This window comes from Cheilinus undulatus, linkage group 4 (assembly GCF_018320785.1).
Source record: "Cheilinus undulatus linkage group 4, ASM1832078v1, whole genome shotgun sequence".
Lineage (NCBI taxonomy): Eukaryota > Metazoa > Chordata > Actinopteri > Labriformes > Labridae > Cheilinus > Cheilinus undulatus.
Window position 1 is genome coordinate 24,085,922 of NC_054868.1, and position 27,541 is coordinate 24,113,462.

The following is a 27,541-nucleotide window of genomic DNA, read 5'->3' on the forward strand; positions in this document are numbered from 1 at the left end:
TATGATAGATCTTGCAGCAAAATTGGGAGCCATGGGGAGTATAAGTGAGGAGCTTAAGATCAAGACTGCTGAACTAGTGAGGGAGGTGAACAGTCTAAAGACAGCTGATCAGGGTAAACTTCTGTTGAAAGTATCATTTCATTACTATGGATGATTAAGTCCTAAGAACAACTGAAACAAAATGTAATATGATTCGAATGAGATATTATGGCAGATTAAGTGAAATTTCCCTTCATCTCCTTTCTTCAACTAGAGCTTGGGTCCAGAGTGGAAGCCAGTGAAGGCTTAGTAATGGAAATGAAAACACAACTTGACATAACTGACACCAAAATAGAAGCACTTGAGAAGATAAATGAAGGTTAAGACAATTTATTTAAAATATTCATCTTTTATTTAAACACTAAAATTGGTTAATGGTGAATCAATGATGTATAACTTTGGTTCTTTTTTTCATCTCTTCTAGATTTAGATGCTAGACTGGAAATGACTGAGATTCTCAGCCTGGAGATGAACTCAAAGCTGAGAAAAGCAGAGGCTGAGATGGAGGAACTTCAAACAGCTGATCAAGGCAAGCCCCAGACTAAATAACCAATCACTGAACTCTTTACTTTATCGACATCCTTCAGCTGCCTCTAAAGCTACAATATGTACAATTTCCACACAAGAAGACTTTAGATATGCATCTTTTATTTCTAACAGTTTTCAAAGCCAGAGAAATCCTTTATCTTTTTAACTGTAACATGATGTGTCGGGTAACTATGGCTACCATGCCATGTAATGCTTATCATTGCTGTGTAACACTGGTGCTAAGACTGCTACGTAAGGAAGCCTGAACAGCCACGTAAAGCTGCCATTCTCATAGTGTATCTCATTCATGTTATTGCTGCAACCTGGTGAGAGACCAAGATTATTCTGTGCGTTTTGTTACCAAAGGCAACATACGATTCTATCCTCTCACCTCCAAGCCCTCTGATGGTGAAGCTTCAGTAGCTTTTTCCAAGTCAAAGAAAATTGTACTGTCCAAATGTGCACTAAAGTGTTTTTGAGTATTTGTAGACTAAAACTAAGGTAAAACTTCAAAGGTTAAAATCACTAAAATGTGATTCTTACCACAGAGCTGGAAACCAAAATAGAAACAAGTCAAACTGAACAAGAAGACCTGAAGGATAAAGTTCACCAGATAGCCGAGGCAGTAGAGGAAATGAAGACAACACATTCTCAAGGTAATTTAGTTTATGCATCAACAAGGAAAGAATGAAGCTTCCAGTTTAGCATTTGGGTCAAACAGATACCTTGAAACTATAAAGTTTACAAGTTTTATGGAAAATAATTTTCTTTTGACAGACAAAGTAGCCTTCTCAGCTGCTCTAGAAGAAAACCAAGTGCACATTGGACCATTTAACACTGAAACCACTCTTGTCTACAAGAAAGTCATCACCAATGTTGGAGACAGCTATGATCCAACAACAGGTAATGTCTCACAGGAACCTCCAGTCACCAATTTCATCTACATCTTCCTTTTTAAGCCAACTTTTTTATCAACCATAAATAGCTTTAATTCTTGCTGATAGATCCCTCATCTCCTTCCTCCTTGACTTTCTTCTTCACTTCCCTTCCTTCAGGAGTGTTCACGGCTCCAGTCAGTGGGGCCTACCACTTCACCCTCTACTCTCATACTAACGGAGGAAACCCTGGATTTTTACTCTTGTACAAAAACAATGAGGCACTTGTTGGCACTGCTGAACACCCGACTGCCTCTGATATCACTGATAACGGCTCCAACGGGGTGGTTCTGCTTCTTCAGAAAGGTGACCAGGTGGATGTCCGCATGGAGGCAAAGTCCTGGGTGTGGGCAGACAATAGGCGTAACCTCTGTACTTTCACTGGTATCCTGCTGTATAGTACGCCAACAGATGTATCTGAAACCAGTGTGTAAGTTTAGAAGAGCAAAATGAATATTGTCTCGCAAACAACTGCTCTGTTTTTGTAGATTTTTATTTACAGTTTTGGTGGTTGGCTGCTCATGTAAATTATTGCTCCAAAAATCAGAAATCAAGACTTTCACTGTGCAATTGTGCAAATCTTTTCAACATAAACACCATGTACAGTTACAATATGGAAAATGTAAAGGCATTTAGAGGAGACTGTAACCCAGAATTACAGCACAATGTTGATATGATGAACACTAGCATGAAAAAAACTAAAGTCAGGCTTCCTGATCCTCATCTCTTTACATGAAAGAAAACATGGTGCCTGGAAGAGGTTAAGAGTTCTTGGTCTTAATCCTCGGCTTTCCTTCTCTCTTTGGTCGGGAGGTAGAAAGATGCATCAGGGAAAAGCCCACATCTCTTATCTGTCTTCAGTGTTTTTAATTAGCATGAGGATCGAAGACTTTGTGGTGAGAGAAACCTCTGGGCAAAATCCTCAAGTCTCTCTGTTCAAATCCTATTTCCTGTGGGAATCACGCCGACCTTTAGCCCAATAGTGGTCAATGAAGTCAGCTACACCTCATACTGCCTCTGCAGGGTTAATTAATTCCCTACTTGTGAGAGAAGTTATTTCCTTATGCTTAATCCTTAAATGCTTAATCTGTTGACAGTAACTTGGGAGACATGCACTTTATATTACACCGTGTTACCAATAATTGATCTCACAGTCTCTATTACTTTAAGAGCAACAAAACTCTCTGACTGCCTTTTTCAGATGAAGACCTGGGGATTTAGTAGCACTGATGATCAGTTAGGGACCAAATGTTCACATTTTATCACAAAATGTAAATATTCTAAACCTTGCGAAATAAATGTTCATAGTGACTATCAAATGCCAATCATAGTTTTGCCTATAGGGGCGCCAGAATGGCTCAACAGTTCCTGCCCACTTTTTCCCAGCTGTTAACTTATCTCGTAGCAGCCCAAAGCCAAAATCTATGGCTACATATATTAGAAACATTGCTGTGACACTCTAAGATTGTGGGTAATATAGTGCTGTTGACTGAAATCCCAAAATAAACCATATTTTTCTCAAAGCAAGGTCAAAACCATACAAACTTGTGTCTCCAACATGATCATATACCGTTGTTTCACACTTAGGTAGCTCATGGTAAGTCTGCCTTGAATCACTTTAAAAGTATGGCTAATAATCAAATCTATAAAGCCGCATGGACTGAATAATGTTACTGCTGATAAGGGACAGCAGGAGGGTATAGGCGTGTCTAAGCCCCGCTCCCTCCAAGGCCTTTTCACGATGGTCAGAAGGCATTTTTTGAAATTCCAAGATAGATGTACCTCAGCTAAAACTCTGTGGTTTAGTTACTCTTTAACTAGAAATACAGGCTGAACATATGCAAAGCACATCTATTGCATTTTGGAGCATGAGGGCATAATTTATGGCTTTCACTGCCTTTAATGGCTGATAAAGCACCACTACAACATTTACTCTGCATTGCTTGATCTGGCAGATTGATATGGGTCTAGCTGCAGACAGCAGCTCTCAGAAGTTCCCTCTTGTAGACCACTACTGTGAGACACACCACCACCACTAGGACTAAGGAGAGGTAGTTTGCTAGTAAATATTTCCAGTTCTGGAAGTCGTTACGCCAACGGTGGCTCTGCTAGCTTTAGCTACATTGCAAAAACAAATGCAGCAAGGCTAGCTTTGTAGTTAGCGTTATAATGTAAGCCAATGTAGCAATGTTAGCTTTAGCCTGAGCAATGTTAGCATAAACAAACGTACCTTAAGCTATTGTTTTTTCAAAATCATTGAGCTGTATTGTTTTCTTTGATGCATTTAAGCTATGGCAGGTGTTGGAAGCAAACTATGGAACAGATGGAAAGCATTACCTGCTTAACAAGAGTTGTTAAGTAAATTAATTTTAAGCATGCTTACTGGGGATTTAATAGTTCACAGTGGTCACAGTTTGGTTTGTGCCTTGATTTGTGGACACCCTATGGTACAGGGTTTGTTCAAAAGGAATAAAAAGTCCTGGATTTCTAAATCTAGCTTTCCTTTGTATGTTACTTTTACAGGACAGTAAAGCAGCTACAAATTATTCCTTCTATACTTATCAAGAGCTACTTGTGATGGATGGTACAGCCTGTGGTTTATTAAATATAGGGCAAAAAAGATTAATCACCCTCCTACCCTGCAAAAAGAAAAAAAAAGCGTAATAAAAAGTATCACTGAAATGTATTCCCTCATATCTTATTTGAAATGCTGAAATAAACATAAGGTAAAATGCAAAACAAAGTGTTCATATCAGAGTATCATATGTATCATACTTATGAATAATGAACGGTGCCATAACATAGTGACATAGCTGTTACTAAATCACCACTTATGTATGTCAGTGAAGGACCTAAGACTAGCTATTGAAAGGGGGGCAGAAAGGGCAGCAACAGTTCAGCAAAAGGTGACTCTTTAGGTCAGTTTCAGGCCATTCTGCAGCATGCAACACTAATGTTATGTCGCTGTGACTCAATGACCTTGCCACCCGACAACAACAACACCAGCAGACATTCACAGTTTCAGGCACTGTGACCTTTGTGCCTTAATCCAGCATGTCAGATCTATCCACAGCTATCGACTTATTTATAATGCGGATGTTTGAAGGTTTAATTTGCTGTTTTGATGAGATTGTTAAACACATGAAGTGCTGTCTCTTCCTGCATGATTGGAAAGGATGTAGACAGACAAAAAGGACCAATGCCTGTTATTCCCTGCTCTCCTTGTGTTTTATTATATGAAAGCCTCAGGCCATCAAAGCCCTGCTGATTCACTGGGGATAGCACGTGTTTGTGTATCTGTGTGTCGTAAGAAGTCAAACAGATTTTCATGTGTACATTCATGTTTTATCATTTCAAATGTATTTGCTCTATATATCTATCTTGTGCCAAAGCTTTCTTTAGGTCACTGTGCACATCTTTGTGTGTCCCTTTGTTTGTGGCTTGTGTGGCTCCGTTTGTGTATTTATCTGTAGGTGCTTGTGTGTTCATGTGGCTATGCTGCAGACATTTTCTCCCATTTGGCCTAATGTTATGTGACAGTAGTGGATCAGACTGCTAGCTATTTAAAGCTACTCTCCTCATACACACACACAAATAACCTCTGCTCCTATAAACCTTATCCTCTATACAAAACATGTTAGCTTGGTTGGTTCAACATACACACCACTCTCATAACCATTATCCATATCTTAATTGTGCATCAGGATAATAGAGTGTATAAAAATGATGTATAAAAAATAGGGATGCAAGCAATCCTGTGCATGATATCATTATCCGCAGATGTTAGCTTAAAAGTTAACTATTGGTATTGGCAGATTTGAACATTTATGCTGATCATTTATCCCTACTCAATAGCATCAACCATTTGCTTCCAATGAGGCATTCTGTTGCACATTGATGGTGAATGCCATTTTGAAAAAGCTGACTCAAACTGGCTTTTGGCTAAAAGAGAAGCAGGCAAAATAGTGGAGTTGTGGTGGGCCGATTGAATATCTTTGTTGCAAGAACATGCTTATTTAGATCATCAACCAGCTTACTGGTCCCCAAACCTGGGGTCCAAGACCCCTTTGGGGGGGGGGGGGGTGCCAAAGATCTAAAAGGGGTGTTAGGCTCTATCTGCTCTAAGGTTGTCAAAATAAGCCTAGCAAGGGCACTGGTTTAGCTCAGTTGGTAAAGCAGGCACTAGTGACAGGTGGTTAACCAGTACCAAATACCATTATTGTTAAAATTTTGTCACAGAATGTACTTTTTCAGCACTTTCATCACTACGTTAAATGCATACATTTTGCTGTGGTGCACACGAGGTATAATCAATGCGTAGCAGAGTGATAGATTACAGACGACAGCTCAGTCTGAGTCCATCAGTCCGTGTATTATGCTCTGACACTAAAGAGCCGCCAGGTAACAAGCCTAATGTCACCCATTACAGCGAGTGTGCTCATTTGTGCAGTGTCTCTGTTGGCCTGTCTGGAGCTTTAACACAAGCTGTGGGCTGGGATGGATCAACCTCGGTTTTTACTTTAGCCCCGCGGTGTGTTGTTACTCATGACTTACGTGTTTGAAGCCCATGATGTGTCACAGAAATAGGGTGTGGAGTTAAACAAGGCTGGAGAAAGCTGTTAATATGGTTACTCTGTACACTTACCAGCACCTCTACTAGAGCGACGTTAGATCAATGATTAACATGCTGTTGACTTCAAGTTCAGCACAATAAAAGTCTGTAGTTGTTATTTTGATGGAGTGCTTTTATTGTGAACGCCACATTAGGAAATGTGTTGTCAGTAGCAGCTTGTCAGGAGAGTAGGAGAGAAATTAAACTTACAGGTGTTGTTACAAATAAGTGAATGCTCTGAAATGAGTGAATATGCCATCACAGGCTTGTTTTAGAGGAAGAAGGGGGGTTTACCTAAATAAGTATTTAAATATATGATTTTAAACTTGTAATACCGTAGTATAATACCATTAGCTCAAAGAGCAGAAAAACATACTGTGATATAAATTTCAGGCAGTCACCAAGCCCTCAAAGGAACCCATATACAGAGGCTGAAGTCCTCAATGCACCTGCTGTTGATTCATATCCAAATCCCGACGCTGTTCTAGGCATGCTTTCATCACTCTCTTTCCCCATATTTCTAGTCTCTCTTCAGCTGTCTTATTAAAATAAGGGCAACAAAGTCAAAACAAGTATATTTTTAAAACACAGCATTGCATAAATGAAATGAAACCATAACAAAACCTGATCTGGCTGTGTTTTTGCCACTTTTGAAACTTTAAATAATAACATGTCATCAAGTGTTTCATGATCATTTACAATTGGAATTTAAAAAACATATATTTTTTCTTGTTTTTAGTTTATGTAAACATGGGTGTAGTTAAAGATTTAGGCCCCCCAGACAGAAGATACACAAGGCCCCCCTTTAACCAGCTAGTCAAGCAACAAATGTTGCATCATTTTTACAAATATCTATGTGGTTTAATGTATTTTTGTACCATAATTTCCAGATTTATGAGCAACATTTTTACTATGGTTAAATTGACTTGCATTATTTGCAGCGCTGGACATTTTTAAGGGAGGAGCAGGGCCCCCCAGTATTTCACTTTACTCTCGATTCAAATTTCAGTCTGTTGACCGATTCATTTACTCAATTTTTATTTAATAATGACACTAATTACTAGAAAAAAAGAGCACTTTTTATTGCAGACTTCTCAAAGGCCCCTCCCTACTGTGGGTCTGGGTAATCAGTACCCTTTTCCTCCCTTTGCTACGCCCATGTATGTAAATGACCTCTTGCAGCCCACCCTTCAGTACCTTTAGGCCCACCAGGGGGGCTCTGGCCTACACTTTGGGAAGGATTGCACTTACTGCATTGGAGAAAACATGCAGTTGAAGTGGTGCTGTCAAAAGATGAAAAAAATTACCTGCGATTAATCTAGTAATTTCTGCACTTAACCACACATCCTTTCTATTGCATTTTAAAATTCCACTATTTCTGCTGTTGAATATAAAGGATAGTTCCCACCCTGAGTTTTTAGAGGCTTCCATTATGTTTGCAGAATGCCTGCTGGTTTGCTCTCTGTGTGTTTCTGTTTCATTTGCACCTCACTCAAATGAACTCACTTCCCTTGTTTGCACTTTCCTCTTCCCCGCTGACTTTTTCTAAGCTCGCAAACTTTAGCAAAAGTGAGATTGTGGGACTACTAATAGCTCTGATCTAAGAAAAAAAAACAAGAAGGAGTACTTCTCCTGAAAATGTGAAATAAACTCCATCGGATGGATGAGCCTGCCAAGAAACTTATTTTTCCATAACATCCAATAAAAAATACACAGCAAAGTACTTTTGTTATTAGTGAACAATATCCTTATAAACACAGGTCTAGTTTCACTGAGTCTCCAGCATCTTTACATTATTCTTTTTCTAAATGTGTCCTCCATCATCTCAGCATAACGCACTACCCTGTTTCAGCCCACAGAGAGAGAAAATAAATGAAAGTGGACACCCATGCCTCATCACAGTGGGGACTAACTAGGGCGGAGAGGGAAACGGCCCGTGTCATACAGCTTCATATCCTCAAATGCTCTCCTGGAAAGCCACGTGGAGCCACTATTAGGCTGCTCTGTCACCTTTGAATTCTCACTTTCTCTTTCCGCCCCTCAGCGACTGTTCTCTTCAGTCCCTTTCTGCTCAGTCCCTACCTAATATTGCCTTTTTTGTTCTCTTTATCTCTCTCTTTCTTCCTATCCATCTCCTCTCTGTGTTAAATTCACTGAGGTATGAAACTCACATCAGTGAGAGCATTCCTCCCAGACAGGAGCTTCCAATGACTGGCTAAATAGGTCAAAGTAAACCAGGCAGCATGCAATTTTTTGTGTGTGTCAACAAGCAGCAGGAACTGTCACATGTTTGCTGATAGCTAAGGGAACCTCTGCTACATCAAAATGTTTTCCCACACCAATAGACCTGTGATCATGTGGGCAGGTGTGCATAAGAAAAGAAGTGTGAAAAATTCTCATCACATAGCTTGCTCACACATATCAATATGAACAAAATGCAAACATAGCTATGCTTTGGAAGTGACCTTAATGTGTAATCTCATATAAACATAAACATATACTTTACAGCAAGTGATATGGAGTATCATATTACCACTAAGCCTGGGACACCAGATAAACAAAGTGTCTCTATTCACCACGATGACCAAGGAGTAGGGGTGTGAATCTCTCCTCCTCAAAATGATTTGACATGCAATGACTTGTTTCACTAATGACTCATTAAGACACAGAAAGATTTGGTTCGATTTGATCCAATGCAAATTGATTGTGGTGTCCCAATAACGTTTTGCTTTCTAAAACTGGGAAAAAAGGGGGCAAGATCATTATAAAACAGGCTAATAAGCAGATAGGTTTGCCAGACTCCATCTCTGTCATCAGGCAAATCTCCATCTTGAAAAGCTTCAATCCGCACGTCTGTGCTGAACAGAGCATTGTACGGACCAATCGGCATCATTTGAGGAGAAGAAGGCGGTAGCTATGGGCGGGGTTTCGTTGGACTAACAGCGGTTTGCAATAGCTACCTCCAGTGCGGGGATTACCTTGGATTTAGCTGTAGTATAGCTACAGCTACATCCAAGCTACAGTTTTACTAGAACTGGACCACGTTTCAGTATGTAATAAATAATAAAAACAACACTAAATGCTCTACTGCTGACCTGCTTCAGCATGAGTTTGAGAGTTATGGGGGGAGGGGTTAGTTATACTGTGAGTGGTTGTATACAATGGCTGCTAGTGGAGTGATTAGCTCTGGCTTTTTTTTTTGTCAGAACTGGCCTTTTTTCTATTAAAACAAAGACAGAGAGCAACACTGAAGGCTTTTTATGACAGAAAATATTTTATTGCTCCTCTTTCGGTCTGCTTCAGCATGAGTTTGCAGTTGTTATGGGTTAGGACTGCAGATGTATCCAATGGTTGCTGCATTGGTGGCTATTAACTATAGAAAAACTGCATTGGAAATGGACCACACTTATTCAAATAAGAGCATTAAGCCACACTGAAAGCTTGTCTTTGCAGAGATGTTTTTACACGTCTCCCCAACTGGCCTTGGCAGCCATTTCATTCACCAAGAAGCTTCACCATTTACAATCTACAGTGGCGCTAGCCTGTCAGCTCAAGAGAACTGGATACATACAACATAATTTTGTCTTGTCACTCTGATTGGCCCGTCATGACTGTTGCAGACAGAACATCCTTTAATTTCCTTCCAATAATTTTTGCAAAGTCCTGCCTTTCCCAAACGTTTTCTGTGGGAGCTTTCCCAGATGAATGTGAAAAATATCCATGCAATGAATATGAAACAGTCTATCTGGCATGTCATGTTACTGCACAGGTGTCTCACTTTGAAAGTTTGTTCGTGAGACAAATGTCATTTAAACAAAGCCCAATGCAGAGTCCAGGAAGAATCAATACAGGCCGAAAGCATATCCTTGACTGCTTTAACTGCTTCACATGGCTTAAAAAGTGCATCTACTTAAATCAGACTGAACAAACACAGAGATACTGTATGAATGAAACTGACTGATAAAAGTTAATTTTATGAAGCATGTGTCCAACCCTTGAGGTCAAATTAAGCTAGTGAACAAATTTCAAGTTGATCATTCTGTCACACACAATTTAGGGAGCACTGCCCGATTATCTTTGAAAATGTCACCACTGTGAGCCAGTTTTTAAGGTCAACCTCCACTCTGAATTATTTTTGTGTGTCTTTGTGCAAATCTGTGCATTACAGTATTTGTATGTTCACTGAGGGCATGTGTGCATACTGATATCTACCCATGTATGAAGAATGTCACACAGTCATGCATGTGACTGTGTAATAAGTGAGTGTGACTCGGCATAAAGTGTGTGACATTAACTGTGTGCACTGGCTCTGCCCCTCCTGCTGTGTCATCCCTGGTGTATGCATTAGTGTCAGCTGGGCTCTGGGCAGTCACAGCATGTCCACCTTGTGTTTGTGGGATGGAATTAACCTCACAGTCAGCCATATATTCTTTAGAGACAATCAATATCCCAGCCCAGTATTAAACAGAGACTTAGTTGCTGTTACGAGTAGGGCAAAGAGTGTCAGTGCTAGAGGAATAAAACATCTTCATTTTTTTCTACTTTGGTTGAAATCAAAGACACTAATAATTCAATTAAGAGACAGAAAATATCATTAAATTATCTATACTTTACCTGGTCATTATCTATCGGTAGCTACACTTTTGTTTATCAACTTATTAGGGGTGACATCCCTAATAGATAGTTTACAAAACTCAGAGTTAAACCAATTATTACATTAAAAATGAAGCCAAAAGTGTATGAATGGATAATTATTTGTCTTTAAATTTGTCACCATCACAACATTTTCTTGAATTTTGCCTGATGCCCTTGATTAGAATTGCTGGAAAAGAACTGATTTGGGTCAAAATTGCAATCATTAAATTCTATGACTCAGAACCTATTCAAAATGTCCCACAACCAATATTTTTAAACATACCTTATGTCATCTGAAGTGTGTTTTAAGCAGCAGACAGTTTGAGGACAGCAAACCATTTATTAGTATTATTAAACACTGTTTAAACACAACACATCTGTAGCTCTTCTGACTCTCAGCTGACTAAAATGTGACTGAAACTAATGGATATTTTATCCTAATGTTGTAATGTTGTTAACATGGATACTGGTTAAACCATAACACCTGCTCTCTTATAGCATTGTCAACAGTGAAGGCTTTTGATTTATCTTTTGTACTGATAAGTTTCTAAAAAATACTTTTCTTCATCAAACTTATAAATTGTGTTCAGACTATTATTACTTTAGCAATTGTAAAACATATTAATGTTATCTTTGTTTCAGGTTTTCCTTTGTGTCTTCACATCATTGTGATTAGCTGATAATTCAAAGAATAGGCTAATAAGGCATCATCTTGAGCACATTTTATATAGATTTTTGTGTCAAATTACTACCTAGAGCTCAACAGCAGACTGGATTGTGGTGAAATGATCACCTCTTAAAAAGAAACAGGGAATGCATTGGGACTCAATAACTGGTTTGTATTGAAAATCAAAGCTGACTCGAATCGAGTATCAGAATCAAAATGAATCCTGAGTTCATGAAAGATTCACATCTCTACCCTATACTGCAAGATTTAGAGTGTCAAAGGTGGGCTACAAATGCTTGCCAAGTTCTATTAATCAATACCCAAATCAGATTTTTTTGTCTTTTAAAAGATTTTTTAGTTTTTAAAGCTAATCAGCATAGTTTCATTGTGGTTACTGTACTGAAATATGCATCACTCCAACAACTAGTAACATATTTGCAGCAGTCAGGTTTAAACCATTTAGATAACTGTGACTTTTTATTTTCTGCCCCTTTATTTCAGGAATAAGGGCTATAACATCACACCAAAGTTCCCACCTCAGCTGGCAGAAGACTTGTGTGCTATAAATTGATGTGATTTAAAGACACATATAGCAATAAGAACGTATTAAGTGGTTGGTTACAGCATGCATTTGAGCTAAATATCTGCATATCTGTCTCAGCAAATAACATGATTATGGCCCTAAATAGGGGTAGAAAATTAAAAGTCACAGTTTTGCATTGAACTGGGTTATTTTAGCAAAAATTGAATGCAGGCAAATTCTGGATTAACAAATCTCAGACTGTGAAATCCACTGGGACTCAAAGAGACCACAGCTTGTTTGTTTTGGTTAAATTTAGATCTGCTTGCCGACCCTCTTGGCATCTCTCTGATTTATATTCTTACGTCACCAGAGCGTTCTAGTACGCGTGTGTTTGTGTCTTTCCTGAGGCAGTGACCTTAATCTGAAGCACAAGGGTGACACAGGCTCAGACCAGACAGTGACAGAGATGACCTTACCACCAAGAGATGCATACATATAAACAAACAAACAAACAAAGCACACATCCCTCCATGTCTGTCCTTACCTCTGGTGCGATGTAGTCTGGAGTACCGCAGAAAGTGCGTGTGGTCACTCCCTCGACCATGTTCTCCTTGCACATGCCAAAGTCAGCAATCTTTATGTGTCCCTCTGAGTCCAGCATCACATTGTCCAACTTTAAATCCCTGAAAAGGAAAAAAAAACTTGACAAAAACTGAAACAACAAAAACTGAAACAACAAAAGATGCTGCTATTTCCCAAAAGATCTGGACTTTTCTCTTAGATTTAGCTCAGAGGGTAGCTTTCACTACTCACAATACAGGAAAAAAAACAATCTCTGTAAGGTGTTCCTAAAAAAAGAGCTCATAAAACTAGGTGATTCAGAAAACAAGAAAGAAGAAAACATATGAAAAAGCTCTTTAAATCTAAATAAAATGTGACAACATTTTTCAATGAGAATTGCAGGATTTAAATTGAGCAATTAATTTGTGTTAGGTATGCTAGTTTATACTTACCTATATATGACTCCTTTAAAGTGCAGGAAGAAAAGACCAACAGCGATCTCTGCTGCATAGAACCTGCCATGACAACCACACAACACATGATAAAAAAACATTTTCAAACTGTAAGAAAACTTCTAATACTGATGCAGAGATAATCATAGTATTTGTGTTTTTGTGAAACTGAAATATAATTATTAAAGCTGCATAAGTATTGCAGCTTGAATAATTTTACTTTGGTGACATCTTGAGAAAATTTACAACGGTTTTGAATTTTCTTTTTCATTTTCACTTTTTGTTTTCAACTTACTTTTTTATCTTCAGTGCTGGTTTATTTGTTGATTTTAATTTTAATTTTACAAAAATGTGTCATTTTAGTTTATTTTTTTTTTACAAATATTAGCATTGGTTTTTACAGCAAAATGGGATACTTGTCAGGGGCAAAACCCAAAAGAGCCAGAAAAATTAGACATCATTTAAAAATACATTCAAATAGGCTACTTTTTTTTTTAACTGCAACGCTTTTCACTTTATTTATCAAAATCTGAAGTTTGAATAAAACTCAAGACCTTAAAATACCAATGTGTGGAGTCTTGAATGATCAAATCAGACCAGACTATTTTAAAGTAGGAATGATCATTGAAGATATGCTGGTGAACATGTAAAAACATGCTATTCACTCATGAACAACATTTTCAAAAGGGTCAGATTTCATTGTGACAGGCACTTTGGGGGCCAGACTTTTATATTAACTAAAACTAAATAAATAATTCTGTCCAAATAACATATCTTTTTATTAGTATTTGTATTTTCTTTAAAATGTAAGTAATATTTAAGAATTAACATCATATTTACTTGTAAAATTTAATCATTAACATAAAATTTACTTATAAAAGCTGAAAGGGAGATTTCTGTGAAAAAAGTAGATCAGACTTTAAGTCTTTCCTGATAAAACTGTTGTAATCTTGATTGTTTTGGGGTTTATTTGATAGCTCTAGAAATTTAAAGACATTTTTCTGAATTGAATCATCTTTTTGGGGTTGGATGGGAAGCTCTGAGGGACCTGAAATGGTCCCCGGGCCACCAGTTGATGATCACTTGGTTAGAAAATATTGTTTAAAAAAATAACGCATCTGTCTTCTGCAATGATCACGCTCATTCAAGACGTAAATCACAGTGCCTGAGACACGTGTCAAAGACTAAAGCTAAGGATATTTTGTATTTATCTTTTGTTTAATTTTAGTTAGTTTTGTAAGTAGACAATGCAGTTTGTTATTTTTCAGGTTTTTTATTGTAAAGCCTAAATTTTAGTTTGGGTTAATTAAAATGATATGAACATTTGAGTTTTTAACATTCCTCTAGTTTTTATTAGCTACTGTATATCAACCTTGCTTTGCAGCTTTATTTTTATGTTATAAATAGAATAATTTAAAGTTCTTAAAAGGTTTATTTTATTCTAACAGTACAAATTAAATCACTTTATTTGCTGATGAATGGTCTTACACCGCCTGAGGTTCCTTGAACTTGCCCACTTGCTGGATATGGTACATGAGGTCTCCTCCATTCACATACTCCATGACAAAGTACAGACGATCCTGTTGTCAAAGAAATAGACAGAGTGGAAAGGATATTTTAGTAAGATATGGGTCATGTGGTACAGAAAGAGAAAGAAAAAAAAATGCATACAACACACATATTTAGTGGCCTCAAATATTGGTAAAATATACAAGTTTACCATCATGTATATGTAGTCCATTATGGGCCCTGACCATTTTGAATGAAGCCTCAAATTTAAAACAACTACCAGACTGTCTACTCCTCTCTCAGCTTTGCTTGACTCTGCCACTCTTTGCACAGGAGACACCTGGTGTTCTTTCCAATTAAGAAAGATCTCTATATACCAGTAAATATGTTCTAGTGTCAGCTAATATGAGTACATGTAAACACAAATTATTCTATATAAAATCTTTCTTGTCTCTAACAATGCTCAAAACAGAAAAAAATCCTATTTGGTATTGTCTCCCTAAAACTCACTGTCTGGGTCCTTTCAGCATTCCGCTACACTTTCTGTAACAAGGTGACCTAGAAAGCCCACCACAAAGCGTTTCATGGAAACAGAAAACAGTGAACCCAGACATCTGTCAGGATGTATTCTCTTTGTCTAACAGCGCTGGTTCCTTACATCTCAAGACAAGCTTGGCCCGACACTAAGTCAGCTGAATTTGACAGTCCCTTAATGGCAACACGGAAGAAAAAAAAACTCACACAGTGACAGAGTTTCACTGGAGGCAATGCTGACCCCAAATCAGGTTCACTGCTTGTGACACAGCAGATCTGAACCCTGAACTTACAAGACCTTTACTCTAACATGCTGTCTTAGCAAAACAAATGTAAAACATGACTTGTGGGAACCTGAACACATGCATATGTATTCATGAATGAATGTTTAGTCTCATATACAAAACCAGACAAGCTGTGGTCGCACTACTGACAGTTCAAACCTTTTAGCGTCTATAGCTACATGAATAATTATTCAAAACACATGATTTGTTCTGCCCAGACAGCATGTTATAGTGAGAGTCTTCTATGAACCAAATTTGACAAAAAAAAATGTTGTCATGCAAAATTGGAAAAACCGACATTAAATGTGTCACTACAAGGCATAACATGTCTGCCTCCTTTGCTGGCCAAAGCCTTGCAGCAATTGTTAGTATTTCTGGATCTGGATCTGATAAACAACTTAGAAGATAGCACCTTTTGTGCTTTGCTTCATGTAAGCAAAGGTAGTGGAACATGTGACTGACAGTTGTATTTTGTTGCCCAGGTGTGTCCAATGACATCGATTATTCAAACAATAAACAGTGCTGAATGTCTACGCTCAGTTTAGGTGTAACCAACAAGAAAACCAGAGAGATGTCTATGGGTGAAAAAAATCAATCAAAGCCATTGCACAAACAGTACAACAATTAGGAATGTCCTGAAGAAGAAAGAAACCATTGGTGTACTTAGTAACAGTTGTGAATGAGTAGACCAAGGAAAACAGCAGCACTGTATTTGATGACAGAAACATTGTGAGAGCTGTAAAGAAAGACCCTAAAACAACTGTTAGTGACATCAGCAACAACCTCCAGAGGACAGGAGTGAAGGTTTCACCATCTACTGTTCACAGAAGACTTAAAGAACAAAAGTACAGAGGCTACACCAGAAGATGCAAACCACTCATTAGTAAGAAGAACAGGAAGGCCAGGCTGGAATTTGCTAAAAAGTATAGAGATCACCCTCAAAAATTCTGGGACAAAGTTTTATGGACTGATGGGACAAAGATGAACCTTTACTAAAGTGGTGGAAAGACCAAAGTTTGGAGAAAGAAAGGGTCTGCTCATGATCCCAAACATACAAGCTTGCCTGCTCTTTAATCTTCATTGATGATGTAACACATGATGGTAGCAGAAATGAACTCATAATTCTGCAGAAATAAATTGTCTTTATTTATTTAAAGAAAGAAGCAACCAAACTGATTGTGAGATCCTTCATCATGCAGCAAGATAATGACCCAAAACACACTGCCAAAACAACAAAGAAGTTCATCAAAGGCAAGAAGTGGAAAGTTTTAGATTGACCAAGTCATTCTGCAGATCTAAACCCTATAAAGCATGCATTTAACCTGCTAAAGAGGAGACTGAAGGGAGCAACCCACCAAAACAAAAACTGAAAGAGGCTGTGGTGAAAGCCTGGAAAAGCATCACAAAAGAAGAATGCTAAAGTTTGGTGATGTCTGTGGATCACAAACTTGATGCAGGTATTGCAAGAAAAGGATTTCCAATACTCCATACTCCATACTCCAACTCCATACTAATTCTTATTCACTTCAGTCTGTTTTAAATTGTGCATCAGATCCAGATGTAAACACCTGGAAAAAAAGCTGAAATGCTGATCTCTTGTCTCATATTCATCTTTTGATGTTAAACCCAAATTTTTTCAGTCTACAGCAAAAATAAAGGAATTGGCCTCACTGTTGTAATATATTTTTTGCAGGGGGAGTGTAGCTGCACAAGCTACATTGGAATAAATCTACATAAAAAAAATACTTAATTGAATGGGTGAATTGTCTCTGCCATGTTCAAGTGCATGCAGGAAATCCACTCATCCAGCATGAGCCCTTAGGTCGTGTAGTCTGGTTCTTTCATGACTCAGCTCATACAAACATGCACACACACACTCAAAAGACTTTATAATTGGGCTTTGTTTGTCTCCCCTTTTTTTAACAGCACTTGTCACAGCAGATGTCCTTATCTGCTATCTAAAAAACCTTATGACTAAGGTCCATGGCTAAAAGCTCATTTATGAATTTAGATGACCTAAACTTGAGTGACTCATCCTGGCGTGGATTCAGCAGCCTGTTCTTCTACCTACCACAGTTTGGAAGCATGAGTGGAGATGTGTGAGGAAAGGTGGCTTGTCCTGTTGAGCCAGAACCCTCTTCTCCACCATGGTACACTCAACATCATCATCCTGGATCACCACGTCCTTTTTCAGGATCTTTATTGCATATAGTTCCTCTGTGGCCTTCATCTCAGCCAGCATCACCTTCGGAGGGAAAGAAAAGAGATTATAGGGAGGTAAGAAAAGAATGGTTTCTTGTTCCTTTAGATCCCATGTCAATGGTTGCAATGAAGATTCCACTTTATTTTTAGCTGCCTCACCTTTCCAAAGCTTCCTTTACCCAGCACAGCCAGGAAGGAGAAGTCGCTGAGCTTGACCTGGTCCAGGCTGTTGGAAGGTATCTGAGTGGAGTGCCCATCGTCCGTCTCTGTGATCGCCTTCTTACCCGGGCCAAGCTTGGCTTTCTACACTCAGAGATTAAAAGGCTGAATATTAGATATGCATATTTTGTCATGCAGATTGAGAAAGACCCATATAGACTTTACTTTTTAAGGTTATGAGTTAAATGTATTGGAGTGGTCTTCATTGTGATGGATATCACTTCAAGTACACAAATAATTCAGTATAATTGAACTGAATTCCTGAAAAGTCATCTACATCTGCTCACACATTCACACTATTCATTTACACCACCACAACTCCAATTCACTGATTTATAATGAGAATTCAAAATGGATGAAATGAAATGAGACTATGGTGTCTTTCAGAGGAGATAAACACAAATATCCTTACAAACAGATAATTAACCTAAATGGATATTTGGGTATTTTTGATGCTGGGTATTTGGCAATAGCAATCGGATTATAATGCCATTGCTATAGCCTATAGCCTGCAGCCTATATGGCTATAGCCTCCAGAGATTTGAGTGCTACTTTATGGAGAGAGCATGCTGGGAGCACGTGCAATAGACTAAACAGTGCTGCAGACGGGTACTGCTTCTCTGTGTCACTGAGCCAATCTGAGGTAACAATTGGCCAAAAAACATGTGTTGGACAACAGACAAAACAAAAACAGAATAAAAAATTAATTATTTTGACTTAAATGACAATGACATACTGTTTACTGTGAATCCAAGGGGATATTTTTATGAACCAGGGTACACAGAGGAACAACAAGTGCAGATGGAGACTTAGGGGTCATAAGCAGGACTTAGTTCCAACATGTCTTCAGGATACTTCTGATAAGAGGATATTGAATCACAGACACCTACAGCCTGCATCACTCCCCATCCAGAGTTCCCCGGCTTACTGAACACTGGTGTTTTACACACCTTCTTAAATTTTTAGATAATAAATTGGAAAAACTGACCCCGACCAGAAGAGCTGAATTGGCATTAGTCATCCATGTAAGATTATGGTTGTGGCTTTATCCCTATAATGGCTGATAATTAGACAAGCTACAGTTGGGATGATACATTTACCTTATGAAAACACTGTGTCAGCTGTTGAAGTGAAAAACAGAGCTGAAATGATTGGTTTTAGTTTACGCTGTTGCTGTTGTTTCTGTTAAAGCACGCAGACCTGAACGGAATATGGAGGTAGGCTAAGGTGGCGGAACATGAAACAAAAGATGCAGCACAAAATAATGTCTTTTTTTTTTTTTCAAAGTGGCATACATTTAAACCAACACTGTTTTTTGGCCCAGTTTTACCTAACACTCCTTAAATTATGTAGAGAAACTATACCCATCTGCACGGCTGAATTGCCTAGCATCCCTGCTGGTACCCCTTGTGCTTGTCTTAAAAGGGCAGCACAGACTGAACTCTTAAGAGGCTAATGCCATTACTATTGTCAAGTACCTTAAACAACCCAGCTTCAAAAATACAGAAATATCCCCATAAGTTTACTGATTACTTTTGCCCCATTAAATACAAGATGGAACTATAATCAAAACATATTACCACACACGGTAGCAACAATGGAAATAAATATATTTAAGTTAAAAGATTTGCAACTAACGCACATTACTCTTCTTATTAAAAAGAAACACCTGTAGACTTTCAGGATGCAACCGAAAAAGGCTACATCATTTTGGAATGAAAACTGAAATCACCAGACATGAAAAGGTGAAAAAAATTGACATCACTTAAACCTATCTATACACCTTGTTCCAACAACATTAAGTTATGAAGAAAAAAAATACCTGCAGCTCATGTTTGCATGCATGTCTGACCGAAATGAGCCCCTTTTTTTTATCCATTTCTGCAAAAATATTCTCTTCCTGTATCATGCCAAATTCATGCTAAATCTCACAGCATGTCAAGATGCTCCAGCAAGCTTTAAAGAACAATGCATCCTACTGAAAAATTCATAACTTCAAGACTAAACAACAAATTCAACACAAATCTATGTTTCTATCAATGCTTCCTTGAACACAACCCCAACCAAGGCTTCCATTGTTCCCTCTCAGTAGTGGCAGAACTGAACTCTTAAGTCATGTTGAACCTCAAAATCATGTCTAAAATCTATAGCCGCATACTACACAGCATCAGCAAAGAATGTACAGTGCCTTTAAAAGTATTCACCACATAGGTGTTTCATGGGTGTTTTACAAAAAATTCTTTAATGTCAAAGTGAAAACAGATTTTCCAGGAAATTCCTTTATTTCTCTGCATCCATTTTACCCTCTACCTTTACAAGCATTCCAGAGCCAGCTGCTGAGAAGCATCCCCACAGCATGATTCTACCATCACCATGCTTAACAGTGAAGATGGTGTGTTTGTGGTGTCTGAAGCCATAAAGCATCATTTTGGTCTCATCAGACCAAAGAACTTTCTTCCACTTGACCATGGCGTCTCCCACATGCCTTTTGGCAAACTCTAGTTGAGATTTAGTTTGAGTTTTCTTCAAGGGTGGCTTTCTCTTTGCCACTCTCCCATAAAGCTTTGACTGGTGAAGAACCCAGGCAGCGGTTATTGTATGCAGAGTCTCTCACATCTCAGCTGCTGAAGCTTGTAACTCCTTCTGAGTAGTCATAAATATCTTGGTGACCCCTCTCACTAGTCTCCTTCTTGCACAGTCACTCAGTTTGTGAGGACGGCTGGATCTAGATGATGGATTTAACTGAACTCCTGGGAATGTTCAGCACCTTGGAATTTTTTTTTGTCAGTCCTCAGACTTAAACTATTCAATAAGCTTTTCTCTGAGTTGCTTGAAGTGTTCTTTTGTCTTCATGGTGTAATGGTAGCCAGGAATATTGATTTACCATTGACTGGACCTTCCAGAGACAGGCGTCTTTATACTACAATCACTTCAGACACATTCACTGCACTCAGCTGATCCTCATTTCATTGATTGTGAGACTACTAGCACCAACTGGCTGGACCTGTTGAATTATGTCAGTCACTTTAGGGGGTGAATATGCAGTCACTTATTTTACCTTGCATGTTTTTATTCAATTGAATTAACTTTGTAGAAATCTTTTTTCACTTTGAAATTAAAGAGTTTTTGTTCAAAAAAAAAAAAAATCAAAAATGCCACATTATATTAACCATTACTGGTTTATAGAACCAATTAAAGGGAAAAAATATAAGTGGGTGAATACTTTTTTTATAGAAATTGCAGCAAACAGATATCAGCTTGTTAAAATTACTTTCTCATTTCTGGCTGGAAGGGTCTAACACAAATCTAGCCAATGAAGTTCACACATATCAAGCAATTGCATAACATGATAAGGAAAATATTATGTTTACCTTATCCTTAATACTGGGTAAAATAAATATCTTGTGAAAAATCAACTTCACTTGGAGGCTCTGCCAAATAAGCTCATTGCCAAGAGACGCATCATCCAAAACAAGCTGACATTTTAAATGCTGTCACTGTCATGTTGCACCATATGGAATCACTTTAGCATTCCTTTGAAACCACTTTATTATTTACAAGTATCTCACACAAAAAATCTGAGAAATATTAAAAGATACAAACACTACCGAGCAGCTTTAGTTTGGTTAATGGCAGGGACCACAGAGAAAAACAAAGCAGATCAGACGCAGCAGATCACAGCACACCTGTAAGCTTTAGCCAGTGAAAGTAGCCTGGCTGAGCCGAGCGAACAGCAACCTTACTTCCTTCCTTTAAGACGCACCTTATCAGTGTCTTCCACAACTGCTTGGTCCTGAAACCACAGGGAGAGGGAGCCAAAAGGGCCAACTCACTAAAAACACTTACACTATAAGAAAAGGCCATAAAAACCGGCTGAGTCTGTGCAAAAAGTTGAGAGAGGATGCAAAGATTTCAGCTCATAAACATAAACAAACAAAAGATGAATGAAATAATGGTTGATTTCAGTGTCTGGGCCTTTGAAGGCATGAAAATATGAAGAGAAATAAAGGGAAGAAAAACAGAATCTACAGATGAGAGTGAGAATCATCAGAATTAAAATGTGTGGGAACCAAGTCTATGAGTATGAATAAGAAGCAAGGTGACAATTTGTGGGTGGAAAAGAAAAAAGTGTTACCTTAAAAGCACAATGATGAAGGCCACAACAGCACACCCACTCACAAACACATAAGGGCACTCACTTATCGCTCTAGCAACACGTTGGGAAATGAATTTCAGATCAATGCTGACACCTAGTGGTCATAAATGTGTTTGTCTCACTTCCTCCTGTCAGATGACTCTGAAATGAGGCATAATAATTCAGTAATCCATCGTCACAAGGTCTGAATGATCTGATCTGTTGTAATCTGTTCTGGTCAACTCCACAGGTGTAGAAGATGTGACAGGAAAAGCTTCAACAAGTGCTAAGAAAATATTTTTAAACATGGAGAAGGCTTCCAGGTGAGACCTGAAGTGAGAATAATGAAAACAAACATGGACAGGCAGAGGGTCACAGACAGATACAAACAAGATCAAACATGCAGAGAAATGAGTGGCTACTAAAAACAGCTGCTAGGATTTACTACGAACTCCTGATAAACTCTGAGGAAGCGGTGAGGAACTCTGGACAGGACAGCTGATAGAAATGGACTTACAGGCTTAATACCTTTCTTATATAATAAAAATGAGAAAATCATTCTTTGAGCAGTTTATATAATGATGTTGTAATCAATTTTTTTTAAACAATAGCATTCTCTACCATTCACTTCAGCAGTATTATGAATGACAGGTCACTGCACAGCCCTTTAGTTGTTTATCATTTCGGTTGCTCATTCAGCCACCAGACTAACAGTTTTTTAACAAATAAATCAATAGGAAAATGTCCAAGGCACACTCTTGAAACAATTAAAACACTTTAATTTTCACTGCATGGTCATGTTGACCTTAACATAAAAATGTAGACACATTTTGGCATTGAGCCTCCATCTGGAAGTCAAAAACCACTCCCTGATGAAGGCTCAACGCAGAAATGTACCAAAGGGTACTTTTCTTGGTCATTTTTCCAGTCAACACGACCAAGAAGAGAGCTTAGACCCTAACATTTGGACAAGAAAATAAACAGAACATTTTACTATGCACAGAATAAAACAATAACTTCAAATTTATTTATTAAGACGACATATTATACCCCTTGAAAACTCAGGTGTATGCACCGAAATGATACTGACATATGTTGGCACTGTGACAAAGACAAATGCATGTACTTCCATATAAAATAGAAATGCTTTGAAATACCATTTTTTTGGAAGCAAGCTTGACTTAGAATTTTTCCAGTGAACATCTCTTCAGACCCCTATTTATGTATTCTGAACTATATGGATGATAAATGTTGGCCAGACTTCAAGAAATAGATTGCCTGCTGATTTTATGAGAGCTAAAATAATTATTGCCACCAACTGGAAGATAACTGATAACATAAATCTGGGGTTCTGGCATCAAACTTTTTCAAACATTAAAGTATAGAATCAATGTGGAACCCCATTTATGCTTTGACTGATGAAACCAGATCAACTTACAAAAATACAATAATGGTATCTGTCCTGAATTAAAGACAAGTTACCTTCTAAATTTTCATTGTTAAAGGGTTTTCTATTTATTTGTGTTTTTAGTATTTTCTAAATTCTTTTGATTGTAATTAGCACTGTCAGCTACCTTTAAATGAATCACGATTAATCACTGGTTTTCTGATGAGTTTGTATCAATTATTCATATTTAATCCAAGTACTGCTTCACATACAAATTTACTGCATTCTCTGCTACTCTCTGCCTGCTTATGGCAGTGCTTTTCTCCTAAGGGTGTGAATTACATATAAAACGACCAAACATAAAACGAGCTTCAGACTGTCTCCGCTTGACTCAGCCTCTCTTTGCACAAGAGACACTTGACATTCTTTACAGTAAAAAGGGTATGCATCTATCTGTATCCTTATGGGCTAGAATGAGTTTGGAAATATCAGATATCAGATATCATCAAAAAAACAAATATTGTGCATCGCCAATTTAAAAAATATATATATTCTATGTGAGAAACTGCACCTTCCCCTGGAGCTTAATGCACCAGCCAGCCCTGTAGTGTACAGACAACTGAAGAAAAGCTGAGTTTTTTCAGGTATTAAAAGGGCACTGCAGAAGTAGAGGACTGACTAACTAAAGTACAAATGTGCACAAACATCCACTGATTCCAATCATCTCAGCTGATTTTTAAAAAACGTTTGCTTAAACAACCCTCATCCAGGATAAACTGCTGGAAAATGGATCTTTTTTTCCTGCAGCTCAAAGCCAAGAATGGTCAGACATGAGGAGGGGTGAAGGAACATGTTATCAGGGGCATGTCCAGAAGGTTGGCTATGATTGGCTATTTGCCTGGTCAGGGGCGGTACTTCCATTAAAATCAACTTTTTATGCAATTCTGCAACACGCTGTTAGTAGCTTTCTTTGCATTTCATTGGTAAATAATTAATTAAAATTTTGACTTTGGACAAAAATCATCTTGTTTGTGTCCCTAGAAAGTGAAGCAGGGAAATAACATTGCCATTATATTGTGATGTTTGAAAGTTACAGATTATACACAGGTTTTTAATATTTGTATGAAACACTGATATTTAAGCTTAGGTAAATTTGATGACTGTAGACACTGAAGGGTCAAAGACGCTAAGATTTCCAATTTTAACTATCAGAAGCCCTTCTAGGGACGGTGCTGCACATTAGCATTTCCCATAAACACTGTGATACTTGCATGGAATGGCTGTTCTGAGTTTGTCTATGTGAACTGTTTGTCTTTTTGTATAAACTACAGGCGTATAAATAAAGGGATGTATATGCAACTTGTTGGGGCACGACGCTCAGAAAAGTCTGGAAATGCCCCGTGCATGTTATCACAACAATACAAGACCAGAGGAGAGGAGAGGAAAGGAGCTACCTTTAAATTAAAGCTTATTTGGCAGTCCTGAGAGCAGGGGGAGGAAGGGGAGAGAGGAAGAGAGAAACTCTTGCATTAAATATGAACATGTGACACAGGATGAAGAAGCATCTGTACAGTATAAGTCTCACCAAGCACACAGGAGGGAGCAGGAGGCTAGGGGGAGAAAAGGAAGAGAACCACAGAAGGGTTTATGAGGAGAAAAAATAAGCAAGTACTTGAGGCCACAGAGTTGAAAATAGCGATTTAGAAAAAGCAAATTGGATGAAACATTTTAGGACATAAAGATGAGGTAAATCTTAGCTTTGGAGGCAAAGCTTGATTTTTTTTAGTGTTTTAGGTTTCGAAAACTTTCACAGATTGCAAATACCCGTTTTACTAGAAATGATAGTAGTAGTGTGGAGTAGACAGAGACAAGGGTGAAGAATCAGCTGTGAAACAAAGAATATACAGAAACCAACATCCTGAGTGTGATGCACTGACGGTCGCCTGCCTTTTATCACTTCGTTTGTGTCCTTTTCTTAAAATACATGCCAACTTCTATAGGTTATCCAATCTTCAGTTTTTATGAAAACAAAACTTCAAACAAGGCTCAAGGCAAACCCACATGGGATCACTTGATTTTTTGGGATAAACTGTTTATGAAGTTTGTATGATTCTGAATTTTTTCTGGATTGTTTTCATCATTTTATTGTAATGTGTTTTTAAAATCTTCCTGCCCAGGACCTCAGATGTGGGAGAGAACAAGGTTGGTTGTCACACTCATCATATCTCACCACCAGAGGGCACCGTCTCCCAAAATTTGTTACGAAAATTTCCAGAAATGGGTTTAGAGCTCACCTACATAGTCTTAGTAAGGGGACTTTTTGTGTTTTTCATGTCAAATTCTAAATATACAGCTTCTCAGTATTTTTCCTAGCTTCTTACACAATGGATTTATAACAAAGCAACTGTTACCCTTAAAAAGTAGTTAAAAAGTAGCAGCGTAGTTAAGTAGGCCATTACTGTTAGGCCTATTTATTTTGTTCTTTATGTTGCTATAGGCCTACAGGCACATCAAACGATGTAAGATGCACCAAGTTATGTATCTGTCAACTTGTCAATGCAATCAAAATTTAAAATTTAGTTCTACCTTCTTTTTAAGATTTTCTCATTAAATTAACATTGTGACAATGACCCAAATTTGTGTGACAACCAAGCCCGTGATGGGGTTGGTTGTCCAAATGTGTCAAGAGTGTCTGTGAGAGTTAATTATCTCTTTGTTACAATAGCTGGAAAATGAGAGGGATACACATTTTCAAGCCACCACCTTAAGCTTCAATCTAATGTAGGACTATTGAAATATGTTTTGATGATGAGCAATCCACACTGGAGTAAAAGAGTGACAACCAACCCTACTAGGCAAAGCAATTAAAGGACGTGAATCAGCTATATTTTTCTTAATTCTTAAAAAACTGTTTCATTCCCATACATGACCTTTCCTTTCATTGGTTAGCAGAAAGGTATTTTTAAATAGATTATTTAAGTAAGACACTTTTGCTCCCATTGAGATGCAGACAATCAGATGAACAAAGATGGGCTCTCAGTGTCAGAGAGAGATTCATTAACAAAGGAAAAGGGTCAAGAACAATGTGTAAGTGTGAATGTGTTTTTTGGGTGTCAATCAAAAAGAGAGTATCATTTATCAATACACTATAAAGCTCCTGTGAGGAGTGGGTTGTTTGTTATAAAACAGTATAAAATTAATGCTGGTGCCTCTTTATGAGCTGCTAAAGCAAACATCACCATAAGCAAAAATAGTGGGAGTCTGTATAAATAGTCCTCAGGAAGGTTCCTAAATGATGTGAATGATGTGGAAGTATTTCAGTGTCGGCCATGACGAGAGCTGTTTGAATTCTCTGATTAATAATAAGAACTTCATTGCCTCCTCTCTTATCTCCTTTAGTATAGGATACACTGGACCATGCGTTACCAAAGGAGAGAAGAAAAGATGACCCACAATTCTTTGCGTATGCTTCTTTCAAAGTGATGCACCGCAAATATATTACTTTTATTTCAAACCAACCTCAAATCAAATTCTAAACTGTATTTGTGTTTTTATTTTGAGAAATATAAGATTAGTGTGGCAAAAGTTTAACCACTGACATCCAAAGTGTGATTTCTGTGTTTTGAATGTCACCAGATGCAACAAATAAGTAATTTCTTCTAATTCCCCAATATCCTCCACAGTGTTTTCTGAAGCTATGTTAAGACTATTCTATTTTTCACACCTGTATCCTTACACTGATTAATGTCCTTGTTGACTGAAACCTTGTTGCTGCTGGGATGTGTGCAAACATAGAAGTCACACAGGATTAAGAAGAGAAACAAAGGGAACAAACAAATTAAAATATAAAGATGACTGCACGCTGGACTCAACGTCAGAAAAACTCATGCTGCTCGAAATGAAACCAAGATAGCTGGGTTCATTCTAAGATATTTAGTGACAGTGCATGTAAAATATACAGATAGAAATAGATACATTTGATAGTATTGCTCATCAGACTGTGCTGTTGTCATAAAGGATGCACTCCAGATTGAAATAGTTACATCTGGAGGCAACCCGCCCCCCTTCAGGATAAAAACAGTTTGAGAGACAAGTTATTAAAAAAAAAACAGGCATAGTAGAATGGTGGGTGAGCCGCACATTCCTCATTTAAATACCTCAGTGTAAAGGTACTGTATTATATTATGAAAAATGTTTTATTATAAATGTGCAGTATGAAAAATTGGGTACATTAGTGACATCTAACAGTCAGATTCTAGACTGCAATGCTCACTTCTCGTGGTAATATCTGTTATTTTGGACCTCCTGTGGTACTGTAG

At 37.9% G+C, this 27,541-nt stretch overlaps 1 protein-coding gene across 1 annotated transcript in view; it reads right to left on the reverse strand.

Moving 5' to 3' along the window:
- Positions 1 to 27,541, reverse strand: part of prkcaa (protein kinase C, alpha, a) — a 250,857-nt gene that overhangs the window by 58,101 nt on the left and 165,215 nt on the right. Inside the window, exons 9-13 of the mRNA XM_041784712.1 lie at positions 17,641 to 17,784; positions 17,351 to 17,524; positions 14,441 to 14,532; positions 12,953 to 13,015; positions 12,484 to 12,622 (exon numbers count right to left, since the gene is read on the reverse strand). Coding sequence (XP_041640646.1) covers positions 12,484 to 12,622; positions 12,953 to 13,015; positions 14,441 to 14,532; positions 17,351 to 17,524; positions 17,641 to 17,784 — 612 coding nt within the window. The remainder of the gene's footprint in view (positions 1 to 12,483; positions 12,623 to 12,952; positions 13,016 to 14,440; positions 14,533 to 17,350; positions 17,525 to 17,640; positions 17,785 to 27,541) is intronic.